The 27552-nt window shown below is 44.5% G+C and overlaps 2 protein-coding genes across 3 annotated transcripts; one reads left to right on the forward strand and one right to left on the reverse strand.

Moving 5' to 3' along the window:
• The first annotated feature begins 98 nt into the window (after window positions 1-98).
• MEST lies at window positions 99-5496 on the forward strand. Its single transcript, XM_010708568.3, has 12 exons — window positions 99-158; window positions 1423-1577; window positions 1687-1766; window positions 1845-1922; window positions 2213-2349; window positions 2877-2935; window positions 3122-3162; window positions 3245-3315; window positions 3731-3832; window positions 4029-4105; window positions 4332-4395; window positions 4735-5496. Exons 1-12 carry the CDS (start codon window positions 121-123, stop codon window positions 4850-4852), a joined length of 1020 nt encoding a protein of 339 aa, XP_010706870.1. The 5' UTR covers window positions 99-120; the 3' UTR covers window positions 4853-5496.
• COPG2 (COPI coat complex subunit gamma 2) lies at window positions 5397-26573 on the reverse strand. 2 transcript variants are annotated; one of them, XM_003201797.3, is made up of 24 exons: window positions 26469-26573; window positions 24070-24122; window positions 23371-23451; window positions 22476-22547; window positions 20374-20453; window positions 19960-20035; window positions 18304-18396; window positions 17468-17554; window positions 16461-16618; window positions 15729-15862; window positions 15010-15077; window positions 14131-14319; window positions 12840-12935; window positions 12156-12399; window positions 11630-11705; window positions 11087-11190; window positions 10061-10186; window positions 9156-9218; window positions 8907-9046; window positions 8523-8694; window positions 7634-7731; window positions 6959-7097; window positions 6549-6647; window positions 5397-5904 (listed from the first exon to the last, which is right to left on the reverse strand). In XM_003201797.3, exons 1-24 carry the CDS (start codon window positions 26503-26505, stop codon window positions 5774-5776), a joined length of 2616 nt encoding a protein of 871 aa, XP_003201845.1. In that variant the 5' UTR covers window positions 26506-26573; the 3' UTR covers window positions 5397-5773. The 2 variants fall into 2 exon arrangements, with proteins under 2 accessions (XP_003201845.1, XP_010706784.1); XM_010708482.2 differs by lacking the exons at window positions 23371-23451; window positions 24070-24122; window positions 26469-26573 and adding an exon at window positions 22280-22406.
• Window positions 26574-27552: the final 979 nt, after the last annotated feature.

Below are 27552 nucleotides of genomic sequence, written 5' to 3' on the forward strand. Positions count from 1 at the left end.
AGCAACGTTCGGCGACCTGATGGCGTTCTGCCGTTGCCAGGCAACGGGGAGACGCCGGGCGCGGGGAGGGCGTGGCCAGGCTGAGGGGCATGCGCATGCGCAGGAGGACCCGCCCACGAGATGGAATGGCGGCGCGGGAGCGGCGCACCTGAAGGCGGGTGAGGGAGCGCCGGCCTGAGGCCAGCCACCGCCGCCAGGGGCGTGGCCTCCGCCAATCAGGAGAATGGAGCAAGTGGGGGAGGGGGCGTGTCTAGAGAGCTGGGGGCGTGGCCTAACCGGAGCTCCTCGTGAATGGGGCGTGGCTTGCGTGTGGAAGGGGCAGGGCTTAGTGGTGAAGGGGTGGAGCTTAGAGGGGGTGAGGTGTGCGGGGACGTGGGGAGGGTTATGGGGACGTAGAGGGGGGTCATGGGGGCTGCGGGGAGCCTATGGGGACACAGGGAGGGTCATGTGGTTACAGAGTGGGTTATGGAGCCATGGGGAGGATTATGAGTTGGGTGTTGTGGAGATATGGGAAGGGTTATGGGGACACGGGGTGTTGTAGGGATGTAGGTACGTTTTCAGAGCATAGGGAATGGTTATGGGGGCATGGGCATGGGGAAGGTTATGGGGATGTGAGGTTATGGGGATATTGGGAGGGTTATGGGGAGGGAACAGGTGTTTATGGGAGTGAGGTTATAAGGCCTGGGAGGCTATGGGGACATAGAGGAGTTATGAGAACAAGGAGGTGGTTATAGGGATGAGGGATGGTTTATGGGAATGGAAAGGGTTATGGGGACGTAGGGAGGGTTATGGGCTTTATTGGGATTGGGGGTGGGTTATGGAATTGGGTTACGGAGAGGGTTATGGGATATGGTTATGGGGACTTGGGGAATGGAGATGGGGGAGTGTTATGGGGAATGGGAATGAGGACATGGGCGAAGGTTATGGGGACGTTGGGGGAGGTTATGGGGATGTGAAGTTATGGAGACATTGGGGGAGGTTATGGGGATGTGAGGTTATGGGGACTTTGGGGGAGGTTATGGGGATGTGAGGTTATGGAGCTTTGGGGGTGGTTATGGGGATGGGAGGTTATGGGGACATTGGGGGTGGTTATGGGGATGTGAGGTTATGGGGACTTTGGGGGAGGTTATGGGGATGTGAGGTTATGGAGCTTTGGGGGTGGTTATGGGGATGGGAGGTTATGGGGACATTGGGGGTGGTTATGGGGATGTGAGGTTATGGGGACTTTGGGGGAGGTTATGGGGATGTGAGGTTATGGGGACTTTGGGGGAGGTTATGGGGATGTGAGGTTATGGGAACATTGGGGGAGGTTATGGGGATGTGAGGTTATGGTGACATGAGATTATAGGGATGGGGGGATATGGGGTGGACAGACATTTATGGGAATGAAGTTATAGGGACAAGCTATCCCACCTCCTACAGGATGAAGGAGTGGTGGGTGCAGGTGGGGCTGCTCAGCGTCCCACTCCTGGCTGTGTACCTACACATCCCACCTCCACGGCTCTCCCCAGCGCTGCTCTCCTGGAAGGCCTCTGGAGCTTTCTTCACCTACAAACACCAAAGCATCTTTTACAGAGGTGAGGACACCCCATGGCCACCAGGAAATTGGGTTGTAGGCGATATTTGGGCTAAAATCCTTTTGTTTTGGTGGTGCCACATCTTGAGGTCCCTCCATTCCCTCCATAGATTCCACTGGTGCTGTGGGCAGCTCCGACGTTGTCGTCCTCCTGCATGGCTTCCCAACCTCCAGCTACGACTGGAGCAAGGTGAGAACATGGGGACACCCTGCTGGGATTCCTCCATCCTGGCAAAACTATTTTCCTACATTTTTTTCTCCCTTGCAGATATGGGAAGGACTGACCCAGCGCTTCCACCGGGTGATTGCTCTGGATTTTGTAGGGTTCGGGTTCAGTGACAAGCCTGTACGTAGCCTGGAAAGAGGATCTACTGGGGGTTTGGGAATTGATGTTCATTTGGGCTTCGTATCCCAATTTCTTCCCCCGTTCTGAAAAAAGAATGAGACATTCTAATAGCAGAAGGGATAAATAAGGTTCATAGTGGAGATGGGTTCAGTCAATGCACCTCCCTTCCTTGGGTGTGAGGTCCTTTAGGGCACATAGAGAATGGTTACGGGGACATCTCCATCAGGGTCTTTATTTTGGAGTGTTTATGGGTTCATACACTCTCACAGTGATTCTGCTTTCCTTGGCAGAGGCCCCACCACTACTCCATCTTTGAGCAAGCCAGCATCGTTGAGCGGCTGGTCCGTCACCTCGGCCTCCACCACCAGAGGATAAACCTCCTGTCCCACGATTATGGGGATACGGTTGCACAGGAGCTGCTCCACAGGTTGCTGTCTGGCTGCTCCATGTTCATAGAATCAAATGGTTGTTTTGGAAGGGACCTTAGAGGCTGTAGAATCATGGGAGGTTGGGTTAGAAGGGATGTTAGAGATCATAGAATCATGGGATGTTGGGCTGGAAGGGACCTTTGAGATCATAGAATTGTGGGATGTTGGGTTGGAAGGGATGTTAGAGATCGTAGAATCGTGGGATGTTGGGTTGGAAGGGATGTTAGAGATCGTAGAATTGTGGGATGTTGGGTTGGAAGGGATGTTAGAGATCGTAGAATTGTGGGATGTTGGGTTGGAAAGGATATTAGAGATCGTAGAATTGTGGGATGTTGGGTTGGAAGGGATGTTAGAGATCATAGAATTGTGAGATGTTGGGTTGGAAGGGATGTTAGAGATCATAGAATTGTGGGATGTTGGGTTGGAAGGGATGTTAGAGATCGTAGAATCGTGGGATGTTGGGTTTTCTTAGAGATGCCCCCGCAGCTTGCAGAGGATGTTCCACCATCACCCCTTCTGTTCCTAGGTATGAGCACAATAAAACTGGCAGCATCCTGATCAACAGCCTCTGCTTGTCCAATGGAGGTAAGCTTTGCCCAGCACATTTGGATGTGTGGTAGGGTCGGATTTTAGAGGTCTTTTGGCTCAGGTTTTCACCAAGATTGCTAAAAAGAAATGCTAAGATTTAGCCAAGATTGCTAAAATTTCTGCTAAGAAATGCAGAAGAAAACAATTACAGCATTACAACTCTGTTCTCTCTGATCCTTCCAGGAATTTTCCCTGAAACTTACTACCCCAGATTCATACAGAAGGTGAGCCTGTGGGAAAAGCACACCAGAATCACCCATCTGTGCCCTACAGAGTGGTGCCACCTACTTTTTCTTTCTGCCCCAGGTTCTCAAGGATGGGGGCTTGCTGTCCCCCATCATCACGAGGCTGATGAACTTCTTCTTCTTCTCCAGAGGGTGAGTTGGGTTCTGTGATGGTGGATTCCATCCATAGGTGGGGGATGTGGAGAAGGGTGAGTGCAGGGATTTACATATTGGGTATTTGGTAAAGACATATAAATCCCAGGCACTGGCCCAGCAAAGGCTCTTGAATTTGAATAATCAAACCAAGGTTGGAAAAGTGGTTTATCTCTCCTACGAGGATGGAATTGCATGAGTTAGAAGTGATAAAACCTCTGAACCACACTTTACATAGGATATAGGATCAGATTCGTATTTTCACCAGATGTTGCACATTTCTTTGATTTCCAACAAGCCTTCGGGCCGAATGTGAAGCGTGTTTGGGGGATGAGCTGTAGGGTTTGCTGGCACCCACGTGTTTCACAGCATAATGTGGGAGCACTGACCTTTTTGTGCCCTGGATTCTTTTCAGGCTTGGAGCTGTCTTTGGGCCATACACACAGCCCTCACAGGCAGAGTACTGGGACATGTGGACGGCGGTGAGGACCAACGATGGCAATCTCGTTGTGGACAGGTAGGCTGCTGGGATTGCTGCAGGAACTCTTTGAGTTTGACACTTTTGAAGGTTGCCTGTGCTCAGCCAGGCATCCGGATGTAGGATCCTCAGTCTCCAGATGCTCCTGTTGGGCTTTGGGATCACTGCTTACCTCAGAAAAGATGCGGGGTGTGATCTGAACACATCAGCTGTGTAACAATGGGCTTCTCTTCAGTATTTTGCAGTACATAAACCAGAGGAAGAAGCACAGAGACCGCTGGGTTGGGGCTTTGATGTCCACCTCTGTCCCACGTAAGTAGGAACTTTTTTTTTTTCCCCCCATTTGGAGTGAGGCTCCCATCCCTGGAGGCACTGGAGCGTGGTGCTGGCTCCTTCCATTCATCAAGGAGCTTCTTGCAATGCTGATGAGGATAACAAGGCTCAAGTTGGATCTGTGCAGGTTCAGTTGGATCACCTCCTTGGCTTGGTTAAGGATGTCCATGGATACAGAAGCTCAATTTGTGCTTCTTTCTTGCAGTGCATTTAATCTACGGGCCCCTGGACCCAGTGAATCCACACCCAGAGTTTCTCCAGCTTTACAAGTAAGACACAGAGCAGCAGTACGCAGCTGGGATTTCGTTTTATGGGGGGTTTTGTCTCAGTTCCCTTTCCATAGGTTGGTTTTCCTTTTCACCTCCAATCTATACAATCAGGCAGGACAGTAGTTTGGAAATTGTTTGGAAATTGTGATGATAAATCTTAACTGTCTGATTAATTCCAGAAAATAGAACATGGGTCAGCTGCAGCTCTTGGAGGGTTATTGGTGCCAAAATCCAAGTTATGGAGAGAATTCCAACTGTGAAAGAAATCATTCACCAGCTGGTGGCTTTCTGTGCCTGCTGCAATTCCTGTGCTTAAGTCTTGCTCCATTCTTCCAACAGAAAAGTGCTTCCCATGTCCACAGTGTCGGTGCTGGATGACCACATCAGCCACTACCCCCAGCTTGAGGATCCAACAGGCTTCCTGAATGCATATTTGAACTTCATCAACTCCTTCTGAGCTGCTGCAGCTCTGTTCTCTCTGTTTACAGCTAAGAGACCTTGAGTTTTATCTCCAGATACAAGACTTTGGATCTGTAAACCCCCAAAGTATAGACAGTGATGCTACGCTGTATTTGCAACTGTCAAGGGGCATCTAAGCACTGTAATTTTGGCTTTGGTAACTTCTTTTTACATGGAAGTCAGCACAAGGTCCCTCCTTCCCCCTCTATTTCCAGGACTTTTCACAGCTTGAAGCCCAGGAGAAAGCTGCAGTGGTGTTTGGTATAATCTGATGAGGTTCAGAGAATTGATATTCCACAGTACAAAAGGAATATGCCATTCATAGGTGAAGTTTAATCTCTATATACATTGGGTTTTTTGGTCTCTATTTTACATAAAATTATTTAAAAAACTGTACATTTATGGGCTAGCAGAGTCTGCAGGTTTTGTTGTTTTTTAACTACTTAAATTTAACAGCACCCCTTTAGGAATAAGGGGTTTCTGCTAAGTAAACAGCCCCAATGGGCTCATTTTTTGAACTGAAGGCTTGGAAGCAGACAGAATTAGAAGAAGAATTTTCTATTTTATTGACAGTCATTCATAGGAATTCTACCATTTGGACCAGTGTTTATTTTCTGTTAATAAAAATCAGTTTTGACGAAATTCCAGTTCCATTTTTCTTACCACCTACATCTTTTATTTTCCCTGCTCTACCGCCAGTGGCCAGAGACAATAAGTTAGAGAGGAATGAGTGAGTGATGGTGAGGGAAAGGACAAGGGAAAGGCTCAGTACCAGCCAGCCACTACTGTAACATCATACAAAATATTTACCAAATTGAGGAGTAAAAACAACATGCAGAAGGACAGACAGACAGCTTGATCTGGTATACGCCCAGATGGTGTTTGCAAAGTTTCCACTGCAGCTGAAGCATTGTAACACTCAGCCTACAGAAGCCAGGATGACATCTACAGGCATTTCTTCCTTGCTTCTGACTGTCACCTGCATGGTCACACCGTCTCCCAGCGCAAGCCTGGACCTTACCAGCACATCACAACCACCTCTGTATACACCTGAAGACCAAAAACAACAAGAAGACAGATTGAGCTTGTGGCCATTTGCACTGAGACTGGAGATTAGACTGAAACTTTAAATTCCTTCAACTCTTGAGACCAAGACTGAAGGTAATAACAGACATCCAGACTCAGCATGAGTTGCTGGGGGGCCAGGCAGATTTACATGGACAAAAACCAGGAAGGGAATAGCTAAAGCTCACTTCCAGTTTGCAAAGGCAATACATTGCAATTCTGCCATGAAGGCACAATCCACTGGCTCAACTTCCAGGGGCTGCCCAGAAGCATAAGCCTGAATCACAGTCACCAAATAAATGTGACACAACAGGCCATTTAGTGGCAGGAACTTGAAAACAAAAGGTAGAAATCTACCTTTGGCAAGGAATTTAGTTAAGTGTTTCTGGAAGTTCTTATTCTAAGGATTCACTGCTGTTCCCACGTGCAGAATACCTTCATGCTGAGACACAAGGCCTAGCCTGAGTACACCCACAGTGGCAGGCTGCAAAATGAGCACCAGCTGCATGCAACTCACAGCTCTCCACAGAGAGGAACGACGAGAGCAGAATCTCCTAGCCTATTTCCCATCATTTAGTAAAAAATCTGACTGCGTGAGAAACATGGATACAAACAGTGTGAATACGTACCAGCTAAGTAGAGCGTGTGAGAATTTTTGTTCTCTGGCACTTTATCTGATCGCTCACAGGGCTGCATGCCCAAGAACTTGATGATGTTGTTGACAGCTTCTGCATTCAGAAATTGAAAAAGTTATCTCCAGTTCAGTGCCAAGCTTTCTGTGAACTAACTTGTGATGTCCCTTCTGCTGTCTATTAAGCCTAGAAAGGCACCCTTCCCTTCAAGCAGCCTCTGTCTGAGAACTGCCAAGCTTCCAATCATGACAGTCTCAACACTGCAACACGAAGCTTTGTTGCTGGGACATGATATGTCTTTTGAAGGCAGCAAATCCTCCTCCTCCCACACTAACTACCTTCTTAGAGTGGAAGATTTACCAGGATTAGTACATGGGTCAGTAATAAATGAGGACAAATCATCTTACCGTCAAGGGTTTTAATTGAACCCAGTGCAAAGGTTTCTTCTTTCTCAAAGTCATCTCCCACTTCTTCCCATGCAGCTGCAAAGTTGGGTTTCAAAACCTTCTGAATATGGTCAGACACCGTCACCTCCAAATCTTCCAACTGACAGGAAAAAAGCAAGGGAGATTTTCAGCTGCCACTTACAAGAAGGATCCAGCTCTTAGAAAGAAAAACAAAGGCAGAGCAGCACTTTGATGAGACAACTCTGGCATGACTGGCTTCAATTTCAGAAGAAATGCATAATAATACACTAAAAAAAGCAGAGAAGAAAAAAATCAGTATTTATGGTGGCCATCTGTAAAGTTTGGAAGAAAAATAAATAGAAAAGAAACAGTGGCACCAAAGGAGAGCAGAAAATAGGCCAGTTGCTTTTTGAGTCAGAGCTATTGCTTCCTTCACACCTGCTACCCCACAAATCCTATTTTCATAGGGCACTAAAGCCAAGCTAATTTTTGGCAGAAGTATGGTTTTGGGTAAGGATCTAAGCAGTCATGAGCTATAAGATTTTGGAAATAGTGTTTCAGGTACACCCTCTGTGTTCTCTTCTACTGGCTTTAGATCTGAAAGAAAACTATCAGTCCAATGGCCACATACTCAGAATTAATGACAAGAAGACATAGAAACAGTCCAGAACTCACCACGTACTCATCATCATAGCCATCTTCATCTGGGACTCCTGTGTTTGGGTCACAGTCCCGGACAGTAAACTTCATTGTACAACTGAAAGTACAAGCAACTGGGGAGGAAAGGAAAAGTCCATACAGCTTAGTGGTGCAGTTTCTTGTGTTTGAGCCCTTGCTTCCCAAAAAGGAGTTTGGAGGAAAATACATTAGCTTTTCCCCAAAAGATACAGACATGGCAGTGGCCAAAACACTTTCCATCTTAAAAAATTTCCCTTAGACTCCAAGATGAAGATCAAAGGAAGATCTCAGAGGGGGAGCATGCCACAGTGTGACAAGCACTTGAAGAGTGCTGAATTGTCCTGATGGCTGATGTAGACTGGGCCACAAACAAAGGGTTCCTGACAAGTGGATTATGATCCAAAAAACACAGTTTAGGAATTCAGACTAGTTCTGATCTTCTCTGGTTTAAAGTGCTAACCAAGACATCCAGCTCACTGATAAGCTGAGTCATGTTAAATCGACTTCAAATCCAACTGAACTTATTTGAAGTGTGAACATATTAGGAAAAAGAAATAAAAGTGTAATCTACCCACTGATTTCACTCCATTAGCATTTTTGTTTTGTTGATTCTATTCCCAAACACTACCCTAGCATCCATGCTTTCATTGACTCAAGGTAATAAATTCAGTTTCCCATACCATCTGCATTCTGTTCCTCATTACCATCTCATTTTTAATCATCCAATATGAATGATTAGTTAAAAAAAAAAAATCATGTGTGCTATTTTGCACAAACATAGATCCTATGTAAAAACCAGCACGCATGGCAGATGAGAAAAGCAGCACTGGAACTTCAGTATGGACTCAAATCCCACAGTCTGAACATTTCAACAGCTGATTGGTACCTGCAGTGGGGTCAGCCTGGGGCATCTGGACGAGGGTGTAACACATGCCTGGCTGGTTGTAAGCCAGGCTGGGTGCTGGGATGCAGCAGATCACATCATAAGCATCCGATGGCTCCATCTGCACAGTGACTCTTTCTAACAGCTGATCATTTAACGTGTTTGTGCAATCAAACTGCAGAAGTATAAAATGAAAAAATCTCAAGTGCAGAAGCAGCATTTCTAATCAGCAGTTTCCCCCAAATTAGCTAAAATGCTCTGGCAGCAGTGCTTATTTTCCCTTAGAATCATAGAACGGCTTGGGTTGAAAGGGACCCCAAAGACCATCAAGTTCCAACCCCCCCTGCCACAGGTAGGGACACCAACCTCCAGTTGTGGTACCCTTACCTGGAAAACAATGTGATTCGTGAACACATGTTTGATACAACGAACAAAGTATTCTGTTTCTGCCTCTGTGAGCTGCACTGGTTCTGAAGACTTGAATAACGGCCCCAAGCCCTTGAACTCTGGAATGGCTGCCAGTTGCTCTGCAGAGAGAGGAAAAGGAAACAGACACTCAGTGATAGGCTTGTTCATCCCTCCCACCTGACCTGTAGCAATCCTCCCACTACTTCAAGCATTGATCTTCTCACATACCTTGGAATATATCCTGACGTGAAGGAGCAACTTTTTCAGGTTTGCTGGTCACTAGAGAAATCTCTGTGACAAGAAAAGACATTGTGCTGTCAGCTCCACTGTGCAGTTCTAAATGCCTTTGTATCTCTACTAAAAACTCATTAGCCTGTAGCATTTCACACCTTCTGCTCGTTATCACTGCCACTTCGTTACACACGCATTTAAAAGTCTCTTCTGCTGAGCAATATTGGATTGCATGGGAAGGAAAGATTTGATGAAGAAAGTGCACTGTAATCTAAAATAGCCAGCAAAAAAAGCTCACTACACTGACTGCATGACTGCTCCAGTTTCAGGACGCAGCACAACCACAGCTGTGATATATGAGCACAGCAATACTCAAGATAAGCTGTCATTTCTCAGAAGTAATTAACTTCTTTACTCTGCTCATATGAGAACATTCAAGCTGGGAATTTGAAATCCCATATCTAAAAGATAAGAAAAATAGAAAGGGAAAAAAAAAAAATCCCACATTTTCTAGAAAGGTCAAGATGCAAGATCAAAGGAGGAAGCCAGTGAAGTGATTTGGTTCTTCTAGAATGTATTTTTTTCAAACGTTTATGAGGTGACAAGTTCTGATGATGTACAAATTTCCCTCTGATAAAATCAGCAGAATTGATAACACCATCTTGCTAACCCTTTTTTTTTGGGGGGTGGGGAGAGGTGGGGGAGAAGAGGTGGTTTTCTTTTATCTGTGAAACCCAGACAGGCTTGATCGGGCACAAACTGTGTGATGCATTCAGCTGAGTCACAGTCTTGACCTCACCCTACTAGGACAGCAACCAGTTTACAGACACCAAGTATCATTATGGCAACCTGAATGCTTACAACCTTGCCTAGAACCTGATTACAGAAGGCCTGAGCATTACCTGCTTTCTGTTCAAAGATAGGTGCAGTGGCCAGTGGAACTGTTTTCATATCAAAAGGTTTGTCAGAAGGCTCCAGTGTATATTGGTGCAGGGCTTTCTCCATTCCAGGAACAGAGACAGTCAGCCCTGTGACGCAGAACAGCAGACAGAAGATTTGACAGGTGGAACTGTTAAAAACCTACAGGCACTATGATACAGGGTTGACAAATGAACACAGCCAGTTTTGTATTGTCCACCACACTAGAAGCAACAAGGCATCAGAGTCTGAAAAAACTTACCAGTGTTTCAGGCACACCCTTCCTGAGATCAAGTCCAATTATTCAAAAAGTTCTTCTCTGTAGCCTGTCTGTTGGATCAGACTGCAGAGAAAAACTCCTGGAGTATGGAATCTAGAGTTCACAGCTAGATAGACTTGGACTTTGGCTAACAAACAGCTGGTAAAAAGAAACTTCCATTTCTTAATAAACACACACACACTTGCATACATGCACACACATGAAGTACATCAAGATCCTATGCAGAATAAAAAAGCTGGTCTGAAGATGATAGAGAAACTTGCCTCTTGATCACTTGAGAGAAGTTCATATTGCAATAGTCTTAAATCTTAAACACTTTGTTTGCATGACCTTCTAGCCACAGGACCATAAAACATTTTTATAACCAACTGTCACAGCAAGATGCGTCAACCTCTTTTTTTTTTTTCTTTTCCATGGAGAAGACAGAACAAAAGTTAAGAAACTTGGTCCAAGCAGAGAGGAGGCAATGATGAAAACATCCATCCAACATTCCAGCTGTTTATGTAGACAGCCTTTCCCATATTATGCTAAATATGCCATTCTCAGCTGTCATAAATATTGCCCAGCAAAGTGATAGTGCTAGAAGTGATTATGCTCCTTCTGGTTATTCTGACCCAAGTTACACAAGATGCTTTATAGTCAACCTCTTCTTACAGCAACAAAACCCACCCATAATGTGAAATAACAGCTCAGACTTCAAAGGGTGCATAGAATCCTCCCTATCACTCACCATTAAAAATATAGGCAGCATTCAGGGCTATCTGCCTCTGCTGAAGAACATTCAAATAGAACGTTGCTCTGTCCCGAACTTCATCATCACTGTCCATCATACACCTGTTGTGGGAACAGGAGGGCAGCAGTCAGCTCTCTCAGGAAGGTAAAGGTCATAGATGAAGGCAAGAGATGCAAATTTGTGAAAATGGAACAGCTGAGATCACTACTCAGCCACACACACAAGTTACTCCTCCTGAGTAGCATGGAAACCTACTTTCTTGCTACAGATGAATGCAGAAGTATGCACACTTACTGAAGCTCTGCAGGCTTATTGCCCTCTAAGGAATGTTCTCATATCAGATTGTCAGATGAGTTGATGACTAATCTCATCTTGCACTGACACCTTCAGCAGTCCTGTACTCCTTCCAGACATAAATAGTCATCCTCTGTTCAGCAGAGCCTCCATGTGTTCTGGTTTGGTCTAACTTGCTTCTTCATGGAAACAGACTGCCCAGTGTCACCAGCTCTCAGCACACACGCAGCAGTCATACCCACTCACCTCTGCAAAAGCACCAAGATGCTTGGAAGAAGATTCTCATTCTGGGCACCAAACTTTGCTAATGCACTTACAGCAGCTAGAAGAGAAAAAAGAGAGGTATCAGAGGTGCTAAAGCTATCTGAAAATGTTTTCACAGCCAGATTCAGTGCTGTGTGCACTGTTCTCCTGCAGTTACAATTACTAAAGTTGTCACTTTCATACCATGAACCTTTTAGTGATTTGTAAAGGCTAAACTATACCCGTATTTTTAGAAAGAAATAGTTAAATGTTAGGGATTACAGACCAAGGTCACCTTAACAGCCCTGCAGCCCTTTTTCCAAGAGAATTCTCCACCAGATAACCTCATTCCAGGTAGCATAAAGTCATTTTCACAAGCAATGCATAGAAGTTAGTTCTTAATACCTTTGGAATTAAGAACTAACTTCTATGCATTGCTTAGAATGCACACCTCCCACACCCATTTTCAGCCCTGAGATTTCAAACAGAACTGAGACATGAATCCATCGAGCTTTTGAGGAGAACTTACCAGCCCTCACAGCCTCATTCTCCAGCACCACCCTGTTGAATATAAAACGGATGTACTTGGATGGGGATGGAGTCCTGGGCCCCTCTTTTCCCAGCAGGTGCAGGATCTTTGTGGCAAGGACAGTGTGCTCACAGTCTTCAATGAACTCACAGAGGTGAGCCAAACCAGATTCCTTACTCTCAGGATTCTCCTCAATGATGCTAATTATACAGTCCACAATGGCTCGCTTGTATTCAAAGCCTCCCTGGGAAGAGAAAAACAAGAACACTCACCAGGTAGGCAGAGCTCAGACCACAGTGCTGCACAGCTCCCCTCAAGCTTTGATTACTTCTTCCCATTAAGGAAAAATAACACATTTATACCAACAGAAGAGAGTAGGCAGGCTGGATATTCTAATAGGGTCTTCCCAGTTCTGATGGGTCAATATAGGCACAGCATCTTAGAATTTCTTCAGTTTTTTTTTTTTTTTTAATGTACCAGCTCTAATTCTAATTCATCTAATTAAATCTTATCCCCTTAAATCTAATTCATAAGCATCTTTCAGGTTTGACCCGCAAAATAAACAGGGTTTTGGTGATCACTCAGGCCCTGTCATTGCTATGCACCCATTGATGTAAAACAAGAGACCATTCCCACCACCAGAGCTACCTGCCAAGAACTAAACCAAGGAAGTTTCAAACATACATCATCCCTGAGCATGCTGGAGAGGAAGGCCATCATGACGCTGTGTTTCCGAGGGTATTTCTGGCACAAAGCACTGATAGCCTGCACTACCACTACCTGCAAAACAAGAGACGTATATTAGTCACACATTTATCTTTCTGTGAAGGCACAGGCTTCTCATGATCTCAAACTGTCATCTTGACAGATTACATTCTTGTACAAGAAGGATGAAATCTGGTGATGGACTCTCAGCAGGAATGCATTAACAACTCCACGTCAACATGCTGCAAGAATTGGCTCTGCTAGGGAGGCTGCATCCTGGAATGAATTCAAAGACCCATTCCTCCCTCTCCCCTCCAATGACCCTAATCTGATTCTAACTTGACAGGTCATATTTTGTCCCTAGAGCTCTTTGCAGTTTCAAACTTACTGCTTTTAATGAGCAAACGAAGTAAGTTTTGATAAGACCTCTGCACGCTGATATCAGCTTTCCATAGTCACATTATATTCCTCAAGGCAGCTCTGCAGTGTGAGAGGGACACGTACAAGATGAACAACCCCTAGCCAAGTTCTTAGCTGATTTTACAGTGACTTTACAGTATCAGACTGAAGCAATATAGACTCAAGTAGAAAAGTTAAAATCCCTCTCCAAATTGGCAACCAGAAGACAGTAGAGAATTTTATAGAAAACTGCACAGGAGATGGTTATCTACCAAATGATGTTTCACCTTTTTTGGAGTGGTGAGAGGAAATGAAAGAGTGTATTTCATAGAATCATGGAATCACAGAATGGCCTGAGTTGAAAGGACCTCAAAAATTATCTAGCTTCAACTCCCCTGCTGTGTGCAGGGTCGCCAACCACCAGCCCAGGCTGCCCAGAGCCACATCCAGCCTGGCCTTGAATGCCTCCAGGGATGGGGCATCCACAACCTCCTTGGACAACCTGTTCCAGTGCCTCACCACCCTCTGAGTCAAAAACTTCCTCCTAATACCCAACCTAAACCTCCCCTGTCTCAGTTTAAGACCATTCCCCTTTGTCCTGTCACTATCCACCCTTGACAACAGCTGTTCCCCTTCTGTTTAAGTGCTCCTTTCAAGTACTGGAAGGCCACAATGAGGTCTCCCCACAGCTTTCTCTTCTACTTTGACAGCTGGAAAACAGACAAGTACACCTTCTGAATATAAAGCTACCTTCACTCTATCAGACTTATTACTAAATCACTGGAGGGTTAACAAATGGGAAAAGCTTAATAAAAACAAGAATGGGAGAAAAACCTGCAGCTGGAAAGAGCAGAGGCCTCCAATGCCACACCTTAAACTCATCTGAGATTTCTGACACGAAGGAAGAGATCTGTTTCATGAGTCTGTCCACACTGCTCTCACTCCCTGTCTTCAGCAGGGTGGTGATGGCGAGGGTAGCGATGCTGCGGTTGGAGTCGGTGATGAGGTTTTCCAGGTCCAGGTTGCAGGCAGTGACTGCAGATGGATGCTTCATGGCTACCTGCAAAGAAAACCAAAGCTGTAAGGGTGTGGTGGAATCCTGCAATTCAAAGCTTCACTGGGCATCCGTTCACAAAGCATCTGGTTTTTCTTCAATCACAAGCGCAAGGATTGCAATTCAACCTGTGTCATATGACTGTTGGTAGGATGTAATCAGAGCTCAGCTTTTTCACATTTTGAAAGGAACTCCTCTAACTGTACATCACATCTCACGGGTTTTACAGCCACACAGAATCATAGAATCACTCAGGTTGAAAAAGACCTTAAAGATCATCGAATCCAACCACGGCCTAACCATGCTACCCTAACTCTAAAACATGGCTTGACCCAATGTCTACTACTGCTGTAGCTTTGAAATCAGAATGTCATTTCCTCCACACATTCTATTTATACCTTTTACAGAATTAAATATTCAAGGCTCTGCTTCTTATATAGTTGAGAGCTCACACGTTATCCAGCTACAGCCTTGTGGTCCAGAAATGAGCAAATACAGCTTGAGTGCAGAAAAGATTTCTGTCACACCAGAATAGTTGGCATGGAAAAGCCAATCCTCCAACAAGGAGTATTTCTGAATACAGCAATCACATGAATAGTTGCTCTGTTTTAGGCAGTACACCATCAGGCACCAAAATCTGGCTTTCTCTGATGCTCAGAGAACTTGTGCTTGTTTAGAAGATCTTGAAGCACTCACTTTATTAAGGGTCCGTACAGCTGCATATCTCAAGACAGGTTTGGGAGAACTACAGAAAAGCTGGAGCACTGAAAATAAAGAATCAAGAGAAGTAACTCATGACAAAATGCTACAGAGGAGAGATGTCAAATAAAACCTGGCTCTAGGCACCTTATGAGAGCACTCATGCCCACAACAGATGTGGAAAAGGAAGCTGCCTTGTACCACCCCTCTGATATTGAGAGGTGCAAACAATACAGTCAGAAGTCACCACTGCAGAAAATTAAATATAATCTCTTTCTAAAAATGGGAGAGGGAAGTCTCACGTATTCCCATCCAACTGCAGATGGCATGCTGAACATTCATGCAGTTCTATTTGTAATTTATCACTAGTTTCAAAAGCAGATTAAAAATGGCCTTCAGTTTTACACCTTACAACAACAACAAGTTGTTTGTCTAGTAGTAAGTGCCACATCTGTGCTATCAAGTCCTCTACCTTTTCCCTCCCACCTTCTCTTTCTGTAGATAGCACCTCTGCTGCCCCCTCTCTACAGCTCTGAATGAAATGGGGAAGAAGGAATCAAATCACTTTCCATTCAGAAGGCCCTGAACTTGAGGACAGTCAGAGCATTTACATTTTGACTCCAGTGCTTCAGTTAAGCTGTACTTGTCTCTCCAATGGTGTTTTTCCACCCTTTCCATCAGCTAAGAAAGGGGGTAAAAAGGACTCTTGAACCAACCCGAAACAGCAGGTGCCAGCTCCCTTGCTGTGCAGTTTGGCAAATGGATGATTGCAGAAGCAGCTTCATAAATAACCATTTCGTGCTTATTCCGCAGACAGCTCTCAATGAAGTCAAACAGTGGACTTTCATGCCTACAAACAGAAGAAATTTCACACTGTGATGCTGAACTACATAAAAATCCCAACATGGTGCTGCTGAGAACATGACAGAAAGCACAGTGAGCACGTGGTTCTCTTGTTTCTTGCACTGTTGCATTGCTCAACTCATACTTGAACAACAAAATTCCAATTCCCTACCATTCCATTCATCTTTAGCTCATCTACAAGCCACAACTCCTGTGTTCTACAAATGTGTTTGTTAATTATGTATTACACATCGCTAATAAAAATGTTCACCAGTCAAAGAATTGCATCAGGAGATGAATTTCTCATAGATCTCTGCTAGTATGAGATCAGATTAGGATAGATCCTCCTGTGGCTGTAATACAGGTAGATATTGTGTTTGAACTGCATTTAAGTAGAAAAGCACAAAAGTCTCCTCCCCTCCTGAGATGGCTCAGCAGTTTTAATCCCACTGCCAACTGAATTCTGTTGGTATGGTGTCTGAAAAACCCAAACCTCATCACACAACTACCACACAAACCTCTACTCATCAGCTCTGCCTACTTCCACCTACCCCTTACCTCAAGGCACAATTAATTTTGTAATTCACATGCTGCTTCTTTCTTACCCCTCTTCAGATTCCTTCAAGAGTTTGCTTGCAATTCGGATCAGCATGCAGTATGCAAACTGGGATTTCAAGCCAGACTTTGTGAATTTATTCAGCATCTTGGAAACTGCGAGACGGTCATTTTTTCTAAGGTGGTAGAGCAGCCCCAAGGCATGATACTAAAAAACCAAAACCAGGCACAAGAACACATGAAGACATTAAATACACACTGCAGTTGGAAAAAGGCAGATTGTTAGCCCTCTTCTGTGTCTTACAATTGCAGTTTCCTAGCATTAGTTCCTTCTAATCTCAAACGATCTGAGTTTCCTGACGAGCAGCAAAGATCTGCAGTATTTCTTTTTCCTGTCTTTCCACTGAGAAAGGCTAAAAAGAGTTCTTCAGTTACTTTCTTCCCTTTTCTCCCCATTAAATGTCAGAATTCTTCAGCTTGCTTAACTGTGATGCACACTAAAGCTTACTTTTATAGAGCATGCTTAATATCCAAGATATCCCAAGCCCTTCAAATCACAGCTGACTAGAAAATCCTTGACACATTTAAAGTCCAAACCATAAAAAGTATAAACTGTAAAGTACAAAAGTCCAAACTGAAGTACAAAGGAACTCTTGCAGTTGCTTGCCAAGGTTTTTTTTGACATAGGACTAATTTACATAAAGCTTAACCAGGCTGCTAATCGAGCACCAACAAAGCTGGTTTTGTAGATTTGTTGCTCATTCTGTCTCATAACACTGAACATATGGAATGAACAGTGGCATTCCAGCTACCAGAAGACTTGTGAGGAAAGGATTGCAATAAAGCACCATCTCTTAATTAATAAACATGCAGTGGGATTGTGGGAAAACTTGTGATTTTTGAAGCTGTGGAATCATTTCCTTCAAGTCAAAATTACATTAAAATAATAATAATAATAATAATAATAATAATAATAATAATAATAATAAAAAGTAATTGGTATTAATGTTTTTCCAAAGGTTGTTTGAAGAACTTACAGAATAGCACTGAAACATACCTGTACCATGATGTTGTCACTAGAAGCTGCTTCCTGAGCTTCGTTGATCCATCGTTTGACTACATCATAACTGATCTTCATCATATGCTGGAAGAAGCCACAAACTGAGACTGCAAACAAGCTAATATCAGAAGCACTGTGAAGTACATGGTTGCTTTGATCCACCAGTGAGGCCAGCCTCTTTACTCAATGCACTTATAAACCACTGTTTCTCTTGCACCTCAGTCTCAGACTTTCACTTGTACTTCTCCCCTTTAATACAAACATTAAACAAACAAGATACTTCCCAGCCTTTGCTCTTAAACAGTGGAGAGGAAATACACATTGAAAGTCTTCAGCCGTCCCTTCTACTGTGTACCAACAAAAATAATCTTGTATGGCAGTCTTATCAGGGCAGCAATTCCACTGATTTCTTATTTGCATAGCACAGAGCAAGCTGCTTTTACTTTCTGTTGCAGAACTCAAGTGCTCCTTCAGAACCACCAGCGCCCATTCTTTCCCAGCACAGAACAGGTTGTTCTTATTTACTCACCAAGCTGTTAAGCATTTTCATGGCCATCAGTGTACTTCACTTTTGAAAACCAAGACAAGCCTCTCACTGATTAAATTAATGTTCCATACTAGCTACATGTAAAGATGACTGAACAATTTGCACTTCAGCTGTTATAAACAATGTACTTGAAAAGAGAGAGAATATTAAAGAAGGAGATGGAGAAGAAAGACTATTTGAGACCAAAGAAATTCCACTGCTACACAAACAGCAGACTAGTCCTTCTAGAAACACAGATTCTCTTCCTAAAATGCACAGATTTACAATGATCTGCTGCTTTACTTACTAAGGAAGACACCAGTGCAGAACTAGACACGCTGGGGACTTTGTCCACAATGGCTTGCTTCATGTACCTCTCAATGGCTTGTAACATTGTACCCTGTAAAAAAAAGACAGGGAGAAAAGTATTGATACTCAAACTCTAGAGGCAGAACACAAAGGCAGTTTCAAGATAAAAACATATGCAGAACATATCCAAAAAAATGGATATAATGCACTTAATCTGATTCTAAAAACACTTCTGCAGGTGCCCACTCCTGAAGGTTCAGTGACACAATCTAAGTCCACAGCAAAGTAATCTTAGAGCAAAAACCATATCTCCAAAGTTCCTGCCTTTTAACTGCATGGTTTTAGTGCTATAGCTCCACAGAATTACCACATCAGTAACACAGAATCATAGAATGGCCCGGGTTGAAAAGGACCAAAATGATCATCGAGTTTTTATGAAGGGATTGAGTGTACCCTCAGTAAGTCTGCAGATGACACCAAGTTGGGAGGTAGCATCGATCTGCCTGAGGGTAGGAAGGCCCTTCAGAGGGATGTAGATAAGCTGGATCGCTGGGCTGAGGTGAATGAGATGAGGTCCTGCACTTTGGCCATAGTAACCCCATGCAGTGCTATAGGCTTGGAGAGAGTGGCAGGATGACTGTGAAGAGGAAAGGGACCTGGGGGTGGTGGTTGATGCTTGGCTGAACATCTTGGCCCAGGTGTCGAAGAGAGCCAACGGCATCCTGGCCTGCATTAGAAATAGCGTGGCCAGCAGGAGCAGGGAGGTAATCATCCCCCTGTACTCAGCACTGGTGAGGCCAGCCCTTGAGTACTGTGTTCAGTTTTGGGCCCCTCACTACAAGAAAGATGTTGAGGCCCTGGAACGCGTCCAGAAAAGGGCAACGAAAATGGTGAGGGGTCTGGAGCACAAGTCTTACGAGGAGCGGCTGAGGGAGCTGGGATTGTTTAGTCTGCAGAAGAGGAGGCTTAGGGGAGACCTCACTGCACTCCACAACTTCCTGAAGGGAGGCTGTGATGAGGGGGAGTTTGGCCTCTTCTCCCAGGCAACAAACAGGTGAGAAATGGCCACGAGTTGTACCAGAGGAGGTTTAGATTAGACATGAGGAAAAACTTTTTCCCCCAGAGAGTGGTCGGGCACTGGAATGGCCTGCCCAGGGAGGTGGTGGAGTCGCCGTCCCTGGCAGTGTTCAGGAGGAATTTGGATGAGGAGCTATGAGATCTGGTTTAGTGCTTGTGGTAGCAATGGTGATGAGAGGATGGTTGGACTAGATGATCTTGCAGGTCCTTTCCAACCTTGTGATTCTATGATTCTATGATTCAATCCCCCTGCTGTGTGCAGGGTCACCATCCACCAGCCCAGGCTGCCCAGAGCCACATCCAGCCTGGCCTTGAATGCCTCCAGGGATGGGGCATCCACAACCTCCTTGGGCAACCTGTTCCAGTGCCTCACCACCCTCTGAGTCAAAAACTTCCTCCTAATACCCAACCTAAACCTCCCCTGTCTCAGTTTAAGACCATTCTCTCTTGTCCAGTAGATGGCTTCAGAGCAGTGGCAGCTCCACTTCTATTCTAAGAATGCACCCTGCTACAGAGCAGACTTGATTTTAAATACACTTGTCATCTCTGAAACAAAAGTGCTGTGATTTGTACTTACATCAGTGATCCTGCAGAGAGCTCTGATGGCTGGGCCTCGATATAAGTCTTCTTTCCCTGTCATGTCTTTGGTCAAGCTGAAATAACCAAAGACAGTCTGTTAATGCTTCCTGAGCATCTCAATGCCTCAGTTTGTTTGTGACACTCAGCTCCTCTCATTTAATTATTGTTCATGCAGTTACCACATAACTGCAAGGATCCAGAATGGCTTGAAACGACATCTTAAGGTTTAGCTATTTGAAAATTAGTAACATTATAAAACAAACTGTACATTAAATTGCTTTGCCATGGATCTGGCTTATTTAGTTCCTTCGCTCAGCAGGATTAAAGAAAAGCCCAGCAGCTAAAACAAACATGTTTCAATGCAGCTACTTGTTTCAGAGCTCTGATACTGTGTTTCCTGAAGTTGTACTACCTGCTTGTGACAATGATGACATCCTCAGAAATATTGGCCATCTCTTTGATAGTAAGGTAGCACATTCTTCTAAGGGTTTGCTGTGAAAACACATTGCAGAAAACCATTAAACTCAAAGGCAGTAATGAATGAACACTTCCTAGAAGTTTTAGAAGTAAACAAGACACAGAACTCTTCCCCCTGCGTCTATACAAAATATGAAAGTAAAACCATGTTTGGTAACCAGACAGCAGCCTTCCTGCTTTCAGACAGATCAGGAAACAAATAAGAGAGTTAAGAGAGGTGTCACTGAATCATAGAATGGCCTGGGTTGAAAAGGACCACAATAATCAACCAGTTTCAATCCCCCTGCTGTATACAGGGTCACCAACCACCAGCCCAGGCTGCCCAGAGCCACATCCAGCCTGGCCTTGAATGCCTCCAGGGATGGGGCATCCACAACCTCCTTGGGCAACCTGTTCCAGTGCCTCACCACTCTCTGAGTGGAAAAACTTCCTCCTAATATTTAGCTTAAATCTCCCCTGTCTTAGTTTAAAACCATTTCCCCTTGTCCTATCACTATCCACCCTCGTAAACAGCCGTTCCCCTCCTGTTCATATGCTCCCTTCAAACATTGGAAGGCCACAATGAGGTCTCCCCACAGCCTTCTCTTCTCCAAGCTAAACAAACCCAGTTCCTTCAACCTTTCCTTACAGGAGAAGTGCTCCAGCCCTCTGATCTTTCTAGTGGCCCTCCTTTGAACCCACTCCAAGAGCTCCACATCCTTCCTGTACTGGAGGCCCCAGGACTGGATGCAGTACTGCAGATGGGGCCTCACAAGAGCTGAGTAGAGTGTGACAATCACCTCTCTCTGCCTGCTGGTCACTCCTTTTTTAATGCAGCCCAGAACACAGTTGGACTTCCGGGCTGCAAGCACACACTGCTGGCTCATGTCCAGCTTCTCGTCCACCAAGCCCTCCAAGTCCTTCCCTTCAGGGTTGCTCTCAAGGAGATCTTCCCCACATTTGTATAAATACCTGGGATAATAGATGATAAACTGAACACAAGCCAGCTGTGTGTTCTTATAGCCCAGAAAGCCAACAGCATCCTGGACTGCATCAGAGAAGAGGTGGCCAGCAGGGCAAGGGAGATGATTCTCTCTCTCTACTTTGCCCCTGAGAGCCCCATATGGAGCATTGCATCTGGGGTTTCCAACATAGGAAAGGTGTTAAGCTTATGGAGAGGGTCCAGAGGAGGGCTGGAGCACCTCTCCTATAAAGACAGTCTCAAGCACCCAGGCTTGTTCAATCTCTAGAAGAGCAAACTGCAGGAAGATCTAGTAATGGCCTTCTAGTATTTAAAGGGAAAATACAAACAGAAAGAAAAGCAACTTTTCAGAGAGAGAGACAGTGATAGGACAAGGGGAATGGTTTTAAATTGAAGGAGGAAAGATTTAGATTAAATGTCAGGGGGAGGTTTTTCACTGAGAAGGTGGAGTGGTGCTGGAACAGGCTGCCCAGAGAGGCTGTGGGTGCTCTGTTCCTGGAAGTGTTGAAGAAAAGGTTGGATGGAGGGCCCTGGGCAATCTGATCTAGCACTCGATCTAGGACGTGGCAACCCTGCCTGTGGCAGATGAGTTGAAACTTAATGATCCCTGTGGTCTCTTCCAACCCAGACCATTCTATGATTCTACTACAAACTGATTCACAAATAGAGCAGGCCAGCCATTCAAGTAAATAGAAATATCTGATTCACAAACAAGTTTTTAATTTTATTCAGAGAACTAAGCAGATGCAGATTATTTGCAAGCACAATAACCATTCATAGAATTCTACTAATTTGTATACTAAGCATTCATTGATTGTTCATATTTTTTACAAGAGGAATTCAGCTCAGGAAAAAAAATAAATAAACCACCAAAACCAACCTGCAGAATAACTGTATGTTATTATTCAGTCATTTGTTTCCAAATGGTGAATTGCCTCCAGCAAGTGGTTTGCTCACTGAACTTGTTCACTGAAGTGCTTGCCTCGCCCTCTTCCCAAAGCCTGGAACTGTTTTGTAATTACTGTGAATCCAGCCAAAACCAAGGAGACAGAAATCATTAAACACTGGGTACTTACATCATTAGACTGAAACAGTCTGGTCATTGCAAAAAAGGCTTCTGTAGCTTCAGTGGTTCCAAAATGTTCACCCTGAAAATAGCACATAAGATGAGAGAGGAAAGAACTGTAATTATCCACTAGCCTCCACTTGTAAACCTCTATTTAGAATACCCACTCACACAGCAAGAATCCTCTCTTCTAAGACTTTTTCTTCTTGTGAACAACGGTCCTACCCTTGCCTTGTGTTTCCCAGGGAACACAAACCAAGATCACCACAGTTACACACTTGGTCTCAATCAAAGTGCCATCCACAATGATGGAACAGTTTGTCAAGTAGCCTCTGTTCCCTCTTCTGACATCACTGTGTCAGCAATTGCTTTGGTTTTGTTAAGAAGGATGTACTTAGAGATGACTTGTGCCAATCAGGACTGAACAGCACAAAGCCATCCCAGCTGATGGTAACTATGTTAGAAACTGCCTGACTCGGGTGCATGCAGGAATCCTGATTCCACAGTAACCTATAGGAAATCTTCCTTCCTTACCATGCTTCCAATTTCTTCACAAACAAAAAGAACCTTTCACACCCTCACCCTCTGCCTTATGTTCTTATTTCACCTCTACTTCAGTCAGGAGAATATATATGACTTAATTACACGATGCTTCAGTGAACATGGGCAATAAGAGCTCTCACTTGGCACTCAGAAAAAGACTAAAGAGCTTTAGGGACATAGACATATCTCACCTTAGTGGGAAAGTCAGAAAGAAACATAATGCTACATCACGAGTTCCCTGTTTCTGGTGTAGTTGTGCTGAATTTGACTGGAGGAGGTACAAAACCTCTTCCAAAATGAAAGTAGTCAGAAATTCATCTCTTGAACGTGCAATCTGGGTGATAAAACACAATTACAGTTACCTGGTTCAGCAAGTAAAGGATCTTGGTAAGTATGTGCAGGCATCTTCGTGGATTTATAGGAGTCTCATTAAAGATACGTGCCTGCAAACTCAGCACAAATACTTATTACAACATAACCCAACAATAATAATTTCTCCTTCACCAGAAAAAGCAGTTTGTTCTCAACCTTATAACTTTCATTCTAACATGCATCCCAATGAACATCTCTTAGCATTCAGTTCAAGCTGGACAGGCAGCAATCTGAACTAGACAGTGATTCAGTTTACTGTTTGGTACTAGCAAAATAGTTTAAAATAAAAGTATGATCTGTAATATTTCAACTCAGCTTCTTTCATAGCATCTGCTGCCCAATGATTCAGCACAGAACACAAAAAACTGAGGCTCCTTTTTGTAGGTTTTGTAGTTTGCCACCCCCAAAATTCTTTGTTTATTTAACCACACTTTCACCTCACCACTTGCTGGTACACAAAGGTGCAGGAAGACTTTTAATACACTGTGTTGAATGAGGACAGCAGACAGGCCAGTTCTTCAGAAAGATCAAACTGCCATGCATAAAACCATCAGTGAGTAACACTGTATGCACTTTCATACCCACCCACTGTGATTTTATATTAGTTATCCACATTTAATTGTTCACATTTCCTGCTAGCTGCACTGTAACTCCTCCTCAAGCTGCTAATGCTTCAAAACCATTCATACCTCTTGAAGCACAGCACTCTTCTCCAAATTCTGGAAAGGATTGGAGCCACTACCTGAGTAACAAGAGAGACCTCGTGGTTAAGAAAATACATTCATCAAAACAGAGAACATAATTAAGTTGTATATGTAAGGGGTGACAATCTTTCAACACAGCTGGAAAATGAGCAAGAAAATTATTTACTGGTGAAGTTGCCTTAATACTCCTTCTATATACCAAAAAAAAAAAAAAGAAAAGCCAAACAAACCAAAATCTGCAAGAGAACTTCAAAAACATTTCAGAAGGGGAAACATGATGTTAATTTTGCTCACATATATTTATTTCTAAAAGAGGAAAGAGAGGATGGAAGATTCATCTGGCTCTTTCTACCCTGGGTCTTTCTAGAGCTCTAATCCATCTCTTGGCCTGTTACAGAGGAACATTTTAGCCCCTTTGCCTTTGGAACCAGCTACATCAATCACTATACATCTAATATAATATATTAGATATATAAGCTACATATTCAATATCTAATAAACTAAGTTTGAGTCTGTTAGAGAAAGCCTTTGGTTTCAGAGAAAATAAGAAAGGTAAAATACTGTCTTCTCTAAGATTTCTGAAGTGTGCTAAACATTTAACTTCTTTGAGATGACATTTCTCTGCTGGCAGCATAGAGAGACACCTTCTAATTCACACAGCTGGTGAAAATACCTCTCAGAATCTGATACGGACACATAAATCCCTCCAAACCCTACTTCTGAGCCCTCTCCTCCAACAATAATGTTTCATTTTCCATTCACTCATTCTTCAGTTCTCACACTGCAAGCAGAATGAAAGAAAACTCAATCCAACCAGTCCCATCTTGGGAATCACAGAAGGGCTTGGGTTGGAAGGGACCTCAAAGATCATCTAGTTCCAAATCTCTGCCACAGGAAGGGTTGCCAGCCAATAAATCAGACACCAAATCAAGTTGTCCATGTCCAACCTGGCCTTGAACACCTTCAGGGATGGGGCACCCATAGCTTTTCTGGGCAACCTGTGCAAGCACCTCATCACTCTCAGTGAAAAATTTCCCTGACATCCAAACTAAATCATAGAATCATAGAATAGAATCTCCACGGTTGGAAAAGATCCACAGTATCACCCAGTCCAACCATCCACCCATCACCAATAGTTCTCACTAAACCATGTCCCTCAACACAACTTCCAAACTCGGTGACTCCACCACCTCCCTGGGCAGCCCATTTCAGTGTCTTTCAGAGAAGTAGCATTTCCTAATATCCAGCCTGAATCTCCCGTTGCTGCTTGAAGCCATTCCCTCTGGTCCTATCACTGTTACACAAGAGAAGAGGCTGACCCTCAGCTCACTACATTCTCCCTAGAGGTAGTTATAGAGAGCAGTAAGGTCTCCCCTGAGCCTCCTCTTCTCCAGGCTGAGCAATCCCAGCTCCTTCAGCTGCTTCTCATAAGGCCTGTGCTCCAGACCCCTCACCAGCTTTGTTGCCCTTCTTTGAACCTGCTCCAGGGCCTCAATGTCTTTCTTGCAGGTGCACCCTCACCAGTACTGAGTACGGGGGAACAATCACTTCCCTGTTCTTGCTGGCAAAATCCCCTTTTAAGTTTAAAAACTGTTTTCCTTTGTCCTATCGCTATCCACATAAATAAAAAGTTGATTTCTCTCCTGCCTATGAACTTCCTTTAAGCACCAGAAGGCCACAAGGAGATTTCCCTAGAGCATTCTCTTTTCTAAGCTGAAAAATCCCAGCTGCCTCAGCCTGTCTCTGTAGGAGAGGAGCTCCAGCCCTCTGAGCATCTTCATGGCCATCCACTGGACCTACTCTAAAAGGTCCACATCCTTCTTATGCTTAGGCCCAGACATAGACACAGGACTCCAGGTGGGATCTCACGAGGTCAGAGCAGAGGGGGACAGTCCCCTCCCTGCCCTGCTGTCTCCCTCTCCATTGACACAGCCCAGGATACTTTTAGCCTCCCGGGCTTCCAGTGCAAGATCTTAACAGTGCACAGATTCAATACAGTGACCACGTGCAACTTGAACTGGGGGGTTACAAGACCTCAATAGAGAATGGGTTCGGTGCAACCTAAACTTAATTTCCAGACGACTTCGTGGAGTGAAAACATTCAGGCTACAGCCCCATTCACCACACTTGCACTCAGCGTGGGCACTCCCAATCCTGCCCAAACCACAGAGTCTCCGTGTGAGGAAGGCCGGTGTCCCAACACCGCTCCTTAAGAGCGATGAAGCCGAGCCCCGTTCCTCAGAGGCCGTTACCCGCTCTCCTCACCACCGTTACAGGCCACACACGCCCTGCCCTCCTAATATTCGCTCCATTCAGGGAAACACCACCCAGCCCTGATCCCGCTGCCTCCTCCTCCTTCCCCCTCCCTGCCGTCAGCAACGGACCGGACTCCTCGTCCTTTTTGTCAAACTTCTTGATCATGTCGCCAGCACTCGCCCTCCACCCTTCGAGCTGCGGTTCCTACCGGAAGGCGCAGCGGCTCCCTCCGGAAGATCCGCCTCCCCGCCTGACAGACTACCGTCTGATTAGGTCGCAGAGCTGTCACTCAAACTTCTACTCTCAGTTGGCCTTCCTTCTCTCTGACGCCCCCTCACCCGCAGCTGATTGGGTGGGAGTGAGGAGGGCGGGAAGTTGGCCTTAAAGGGACCGCTCCGTCATTTTGTGTGGGGGTGTTGATCTTCTCGACTGACAGAAAAATAAATAATCTGAACCCCGTAATAAACAATAAACGCACATTTTAATCACGAGATACCCCCAGGAAGGGTTATTGTAACCGAGCTACAGGACCCAGCACTTGATCTTGTTGAACTGCATCCCATTGACCTCAGCCCATCGATCCAATATGTTCAGGTCCCTATGAAGGACCTTCCTACCCTCAGGAGATCAACACTTCCCCCCAACTTGGTGTTGTCTGCAAACTTACTGAAGGTGTACTCAATTCCATCATTTAGATCATCAATAAAGATATTAAATAGAATGGACCCTAGCACTGACTCCTGGGGAGCACCACCCCAGCAGATGGGTGGAGAAAAGGAAGGGGAAGGGGAAAAGAAAGGGAAGATCATGAGAAAGGAAAGGAGAAAGGAAAGGAGAAAGGAAAGAAAAGAGAAGAAGAGAGGGAGAAAGGGAAGGAGAAAGAAAAGGAAAGAGGAGGAGAAAGGAAAGGAAAAAGGGAAAGAAAAGGAAAGAGGAGAAAGAGAAATAAGAGGAGAAAGGAAAGGAAAAAGGAGAAAAGAAAGGAGAAAGGGAAGGAGAAATTGAAGGAGAAAGGGAAGAAATGGAAGGAGAAAGAGAAATAGGAGGAGAAAGGAAAGGAAAAAGGAGAAAGAGAAGGAGAAATGAAAGGGAAGAGGAGGAGAAAGGGAAGGGAAGATAAAAGAAGGAGAAAGGGAAGGAGAAAAGAAAAGGAAAATGGAAAGGAAAACAAAGAAGAAAGGAAAAAGTAAAGGAAAAGAAAATCGAAAGGAA

The sequence above is a fragment of the Meleagris gallopavo genome, chromosome 1, assembly GCF_000146605.3.
Source record: "Meleagris gallopavo isolate NT-WF06-2002-E0010 breed Aviagen turkey brand Nicholas breeding stock chromosome 1, Turkey_5.1, whole genome shotgun sequence".
In the NCBI taxonomy this organism is placed as follows: Eukaryota; Metazoa; Chordata; class Aves; order Galliformes; family Phasianidae; genus Meleagris; species Meleagris gallopavo.